Genomic DNA, 7,389 nt, shown 5'->3' with positions numbered 1-7,389 from the left:
TTAATTGGATATGAAGATATGTGAGATTGGGTAGTCAAAAGGGTGTACATAGATGTAATAGGGGTGTAAGAGGTAGAGGTGTAAGAGATAGTGGAAAAGTGTGTTTAGATGTGAAAGAACATGTCTATTCTTGGAAAAGAAACAACTTTTAAGTTATAAAATTATATTTTGGCAAGGAATAAATAGAATAAAAAAATTAATGAACAATAAAAAGGAAAAATGTATAACACATAAAACAAAAAATTAAACTATGCTATGATAAGGATAAATATAGATGATGCAACTATAGGTAATATTAATGTGAGTGAATGAGTCGTCAATGTATGAGGACTCATCACTAAAGCCTTTTATAATGAGTTATCAACATGTGACGACTTGTTACCTAATCTTTCTATTACGAGTCGTCATCGTTAGGTTCTGTTACGAGTCGTCGACTCGTGACGACTCGCCACCTTTTATTTTGACACCAATGCTAAGGCACTTAAACTAAATAGGCAAAGAAAGTAATCTAAAGCAAAAATAATATGATAAATAAGGGTTAAGAAAGAGTGAAGTAATGACTCTAAGTAAACAAAATGAAGTAAAATGAAATAAAAGGAAAGAATGTAAAAATGTATATCAAAGTTAAGGAAAAAAATTGTGTTAATCTTACCATGCTAAATTTAAGGGTCTATAGCTTGGCCTTACCTCAATTTGATTATAGTGTAGATAAAGGGATAGAACAGCCCGTATCAATTACATCACCGATCAAGTAGGGCTTAAGGCGATGTCCATTTACCTTAGAAATTTCCCCCTTTCCATTGGCAAGATCAACCGCATCATGAGGATAAACTTTCATAATTTTAAACGGACCCGACCATTGTGACCTGAACTTTCCCGAAAATAACTTGAGTCTTGAATTAAAAAGGAGAACAAGCTCACACTCATGAAATTCCTTCTTAAATAAATGCTTATCATGCCACAACTTAGTATGATCTTTATATAACTTCGCATTCTCATAAGCATTCATTCTTAACTCATCGAATTCGTTAAGTTGAAGTAACCTCTTCCTACTGGCCTTCTTCACATCAAAATTCAAAGTCCTTGTTGCCCAATATGCCTTATGCTCTAATTCAACGGGGAGATGACATGACTTCCCATAAATTAATTGATAGGGAGTAAGGCCAATTGGGGTTTTAAAGGTTTTCCTACACGCCCATAAAGCGTCATCAAGCTTTAATGCCCAATCCATTCGTGAAGAAGACACCGTTTTCTCTAGGATCCACTTCATCTCTCTATTGCTGATCTCAACTTGCCCACTTATTTATGGGTGATAGGGAGTAGCAACCTTGTGTGGTACTCCATACTTCTTTAAGAGAGCCTCAATCATATGATTACAAAAATGGGAACCTCCATCACTAATTAATGCCCTAGCAGTACCAAACCTAGGAAAATTAATTTTCTTAAGCATCTTCTTGACCACTTTAGCATCAATAGTAACAGTTGGCAATGCTTCCACCCATTTTGAAACATAATCCACCATGACCAGAATATACTTGTAACCTATAAAGCTAGGAAATGGACCTATAAAATCTATACCCCGAACATCAAAGAGTTTGACTTCAAGGATTCCTTTTAAGGGCAACTCATGTTTTTTAGTAATATTGCCCATTCTTTGACATCTATCACATGTAAGAACAAAGTCTCTAGCATCTTTAAATAAAGTTGGCCACCAAAAACCAGATTGTAGTACCTTAGATGTCGTTTTTGTTGCACCGAAGTGTCCTCCAACATCCAAGGAATGACAATGTCTCAAAACATCTTGAGCTTCATCTTGAGGAATGTATCTCTGAATTAAACTATCGGCACATCTCTTGTAAAGCAAAGGCTCCTCCCAATAATAAAATTTAATATCATGCAGAAATTTCTTCCTTTGTCGATAATCTAACTCATAAGGAAGAACACCACTCACAAGATAATTTGCAATATCCGAATACCATGTAAGTTCCTTTAATACCACACTTAGTAAATGTTCATCATGAAATGTGTCATTAATTGGGACACCATCATAATTCCTTTTTAGTCCGTCTTGATTAATCCTTGATAGGTGATCCGCAACAAGTTTCTCACTACCCTTCTTGTCTCTCATTTCCCAATCAAACTCTTGAAGCATCAAAATCCACCGTAAAAGTCTAGGTTTCACGTCCTTCTTGCTTAGAAGATACTTAAGAGCAACATGATCTGAATAAACAATCACCTTTTGCCCCACAAGATATGCCCTTAAACTTGTCAAATGCATAAATGATAGCAAGCAACTCCTTTTCCATAGTGTTGTAGTTGATCTGAGCATCATCAAGTAATTTGCTAGCATAGTAAATCACATAAGGCTTACCTTCCTTTCTTTGACCTAAAACATCCCCAAACACAAAGTTACTAGCATCGCACATTATTTCAAATGGTTGCTGCCAATTAGGTGGTTGCAAGACGGGTGTGGAAACAAGAGCTTTTTTCAAAGTTTCAAATGCACCGAGGCACGCTTCATCAAACTCAAAAATAGCATCTTTAGCAAATAACTTACACAATGGCCTTGCTATCTTGGAGAAGTCTTTGATAGAAACCTGCATGTCCAAGGAAACTTCTTATATCCTTAACACTCTTCAATGGTGGCAAATTTTCCATTACTTCTATCTTCTTATCAACTTCAATGCCTTTTTTTGAAACTGAATGACTAAGAACGATTCCCTCTTGTGTCATAAAGTGACATTTTTCTCAATTCAAGACTAATCCATGCTCAATACACCTATTAAGAACTTTAGATAGATTGTCTAGATAGTTGGAGAAATTAGTACCATAAACACTGAAGTTGTCCATAAAAACCTGAACACAATTATGGAGTAAATCACTAAATATTGAAAATATGCATCTTTGGAAAGTTGCAGGTGCATTACATAAACCAAAATGCATACGCCTAAAAGCAAAAGTACCATAGAGACATGTAAAGGTGGTTTTAGCTTGATCCTCGGGATGAATAGGAATTTGATAGAAACCATTAAGGCCATCCAAATAACAAAAATAAGAAAAGTTGGCTAGTCTCTCAAGGACTTGGTCGATAAAAGGCAATGGCAAATGGTCCTTCCTAGTTGCTTTATTTAATTTTCTATAGTCAATACACATATCCATGACAGTTCTAGTAGGTATTAAATCATTAGATTCATTCCTAACAACGGTTAAGCCTCCCTTCTTTGGTACAACCTGAACGGGGCTCACCCATTTACTATCACTAATGGAATATATGATTCCATTATCAAGCAACTTAGTTACCTCTTTTCTCACCACTTCTTTGAGAGTGGGGTTTAACCGCTTTTGACCTTCAATAGAAGGCTTAGCGTGGTCCTCTAAAAGAATTCTATGCATACAGACATTAGGGCCAATACACTTTAAATCATTTATAGAATAACTAATGGCATTTTTATGATTAAGCAACTCATCACATAAGGCATCAATATTATTACTAAGCAAAGATGAATTAATAATAAAAGGAAATTTAAAGTTAGAGTCAAGAAATGCATATCTTAGGTTTGAGGTAGGGGCTTGAGCTCCATCTTGACTTCTTCACTTGATGTAGTATCCTTTGGATCATCCTCTCTACTTAAAGGTTCAAATATTGATGTCCTCCAAAATATGCTTATTAGCTTCTTGCATCCTGGATAGCTCCATAGAATCTTGCCTCAAACACTCATGAATTACTTCTTCAATGCATTCGCTAATAACATCAATAGAATCAATTCTACTTGCCACTTTTGCAAGTGTTGACTTCATAATATTCAGCACATCAAATTCCATACATTTATTATCCACCTCTAATGTGATCTTTCCTCTCTTCATATTAATAATTGCTTCTGCTGTCATAAAAAATGGTCTTCTAAACAAAATTGGGATCTCAAGATCTTCCCCCATTTCCAACAAAGTCAGCTGGTATTATAAACTTCCCCACTTTTGTTAGCACATTTTCTAAAATGCCAAGTGGATATGTGACAGATTTGTCCGCCATGGAAAGACACATATTGGTAGGCTTTAGTTCATCCAAATTGAGCCTTTTGTAAATAGAGTAAGCCATAAGACTAACACTAGCACCATATCACATAAAGCTTTATTAAAATGCATACCTCCTATTGCACAAGGAACTATAAATGAACCTGGATCCTTAAGCTTTGGTGGAGACTTGGAGTACATAGCCTTGGATTCTTCAACAAGAGATACTAAGCCATAATCTTCAAGCTTGCATAGGAATCACATCACACAAAACTTGATCTTTAGAATGCCCTATAGAGAAAGAAATTAATGCTTGCCTAGTGACCCTAATATCACCATAATTATTCAATCCACACAATTTATAGGACTTAGGATGTTTAGTTGTTTTCAAACAAAGTTTATCCACTAAACTAGCATTAACAACATTAGTACAACTTCTGCCATCTATAATTATACTACATAATTAATTTACAATTCTACATTTAGTATCGAATATATTCTCATGTTGTACTTCTTCCCTTTTGGCTTGTACACTCAAAGCACGCATAGGCATCTAAGAAAAGAGTTTACCATTAAGAGCATATTCAACATCCTCCTCTTTTTATGTGTTATCATCTAAGGCCGGCTCATCATCACTATCATTACCTTCACTCATCACATCACCATTGTCCATGATTGTCATAATTCTTTGAATGGGACATTCGGCTTGCTTGTGTCCATATCCTTTGCACTTAAAGCATTAGATCTTCGATCCCGAACCACTTGCTTTCCCTTTACCTTTATCATCTATGGACTTGTCTTTGTTGTAAGTCAACTTGCTGGTACTAAAACTGCTCCCACCCTTTTGATTAGTCCAATTAGATTATTAGAAAACTTAGGTGTAGAGTTACCTTTGTTTATAGTCTGAACTTGCTTTCTCAACCTTAATAGCGACATGAAGGAGATCTTCCATGTCTACAAAAGGTTATAGCTCGACTAGGTTGGCAATATCTCGGTTAAGCCCATTAAGAAAACATGCCATTGTTGCCTCCCTATTCTCATGTATGTTGGCTTGAATCACGGCTACCTCTATCTCTTGGTAGATTCATTCAGAGACTTAGTTCCTTGTACAAGTTTTTAAAGTTTGTTGTACAATCTCCTATAGTATTGTGAAGAAACAAACTGTCTATGCATGATTCTCTTCATCTTTCCCTATATTGATATTGGATCCTTATCGTTGCACCTTTGAGCTGTAACTAATTGATCCCACCACACACTAGCGTTAGCAGTAAACTCAACAGAAGCAAGTTTTACCTTTTTCTCTTATGTGAAATTATGGCATTATAACACGCATTTGACCTTAATTTAATGGATCCCAAGTTACCGTCCTTCCTTCCATGTCCAAACTTTTGGTTAGAGGCGCCATCGTCCTCATCATCATCATCAATCCAATTTTGCCTCCTAGGTAGAGGTGGAGGTGGTGTACGGTTTGGTTTCTCATCCCTTTCAAGGCTTAACTCATCCAACTGTGCCAAGATCCTTGCGAACGTGTCTTGCATGGACTTCTTCCATAGTCTATCATCATCATGTGTGTCCATGACAACTATCTACAAAGAAATGTTAGATTGAAAATTCACTCCCTTACATGTTTCCTCTCAAGTGTTTAAGCACACACCTTCTTATTCACTCACTATCTCACACCACTTGCCTCACTCTTAAATTCTTACAAACACTTATCATTTACTAATCACAACTTGTAAATGATCAAAGAGAATTAAGAGTTGTTTTAGAAAAGAAAAGAAAGAAATAGAGTTAAGAAATTTCGGGTAGAACGAAAGAAGAAGAAGTACCTCAATGCTTTGTTCTTGGATTGAGATTGGCGGTTAGGATTGAGAAAAGAAGGCTTGTTTTTGTTCTTGTATAAGAAAGAAAGAAGAAAAGCAAATGAGTTTAGTTTTTTATGTGTTTAAGGTTTTCAATTAGAAAAGAAATGAAGAAACAAATTTGTTTTTTGGTTTTGTTTTTTTTTAATATATTTTTGTTGTATCTTGATTAGAAAAAAAAGAGGTAAGAAAGAGAATTATGTTTTAAGGTCTTTGGTTTAAGAATGGTTTCGGCTAGAGAGGTAAGAACGATAAAGGATACGCAACTAAGAAGTCACAGCAATCTATTGAAGCAACCGTTAGCTATCAATGAACAATCAACAAAGTTGCAATGTTCAAAACAACAAGTCCTTGCAAGAACTTAGAAGGAGAACACTCTCAAGTATCAAATTATAATCAAAATTAAAGTCTTACAAGATGATAACCCTTAAGTATTTATAGTGAATACTTAGGATTTAAACAAACTAATGAGTGTTGTGCCAAATGCAAGGGGCAGCCCATACTTAGAATTAATCTAATAAATATAACTACAAGTAATGAAAAAGGCCCAAAGAAATAGAGTTTTAAAGTAATAAAACACTCAAGGGCCAAAATACATAAGAAGTTAAATAAGTAGTAGTTTCAGTCCAAGGGGAAATTAATAAAGAATCAAGCTTCTTGAAGCCCATTCTCATTAACTTGAATCATCAAGACACAATCTGACTCATTGGGCTTATTTGAGGCTTGTTCTTCCACAATGTGAGTTGTCACTAAGGCTTGAGCCAATAAGGCCACTGCATCCTTAATCTTCTTAGCTCTTACTCTTGTGATTGGACCACTCCCCATATATAGAGGATCTTGCTTGGATGGGTTTGTAAAGCACTATGATCTCCATCATAAGGATTAGCATAAGGAATCATGTGAATGCAATTGACAAGCTTGATCAGTCGCATTGGGGTGTGATTTGATGATCTGGTAAGATGAGATACAAATCCACACGTGTAAGGAAGAAATCATGTTGTTGTTAATTAATCTAAGTAGGAATGCATGCATTTTGATGTTTGGGATGCATATAATTATGTAATTTGGGCCAGGGTGTTATTAGGTATGCCCACAAGAAGAGACTAGAAGATAGCTTCAAATAAATAAATAAAGAAAGATTAATAAGCTAAAATCAAATTAAGAACCAGAGAGGAGTTTGATTGGACAACAACTCTCGTAGTCTTAAATTTTATGGCCAACTTAATAAAAATAAGGGTAAAATTGTTATAGGCCTACCTAAAAATACTCTTATCGAAATTATTTAATTATATGCATTTCAAGATCAAAGTGCTCGAATTTCGGCTTGTATTACGCTTGGATTAATCGAAAATAACCTGATTTCTCCTTTACGTGCCTGGATTTATGTCTCCTGCTTGATCATCAATATAAGCGCTAATGCCACTGGTCAAGCTTGTTAATTACGTTCCTATGAATTCTTACGCCCAAACTTGCGTCATCAAGAGTTGCTCATGCCTAGAGGAAGAAGGAAGGATGG

The 7,389-nt window shown here is 35.4% G+C and overlaps 1 protein-coding gene across 1 annotated transcript in view; it reads right to left on the bottom strand.

Moving 5' to 3' along the window:
• LOC125369550 overlaps nt 1-1,231 on the bottom strand; it is a 16,258-nt gene extending 15,027 nt beyond the window's left edge. The window contains exon 1 of the mRNA XM_048372321.1: nt 779-1,231. Coding sequence (XP_048228278.1) covers nt 779-1,231 — 453 coding nt within the window. The remainder of the gene's footprint in view (nt 1-778) is intronic.
• Between the last annotated feature and the right edge of the window lie 6,158 nt (nt 1,232-7,389).

Source organism: Ricinus communis, chromosome 3 (genome assembly GCF_019578655.1).
Source record: "Ricinus communis isolate WT05 ecotype wild-type chromosome 3, ASM1957865v1, whole genome shotgun sequence".
NCBI classification, from domain to species: Eukaryota; Viridiplantae; Streptophyta; class Magnoliopsida; order Malpighiales; family Euphorbiaceae; genus Ricinus; species Ricinus communis.
Note: the sequence above shows the minus strand (reverse complement) of the source record. Positions and strands in the feature narration are given on the sequence as shown.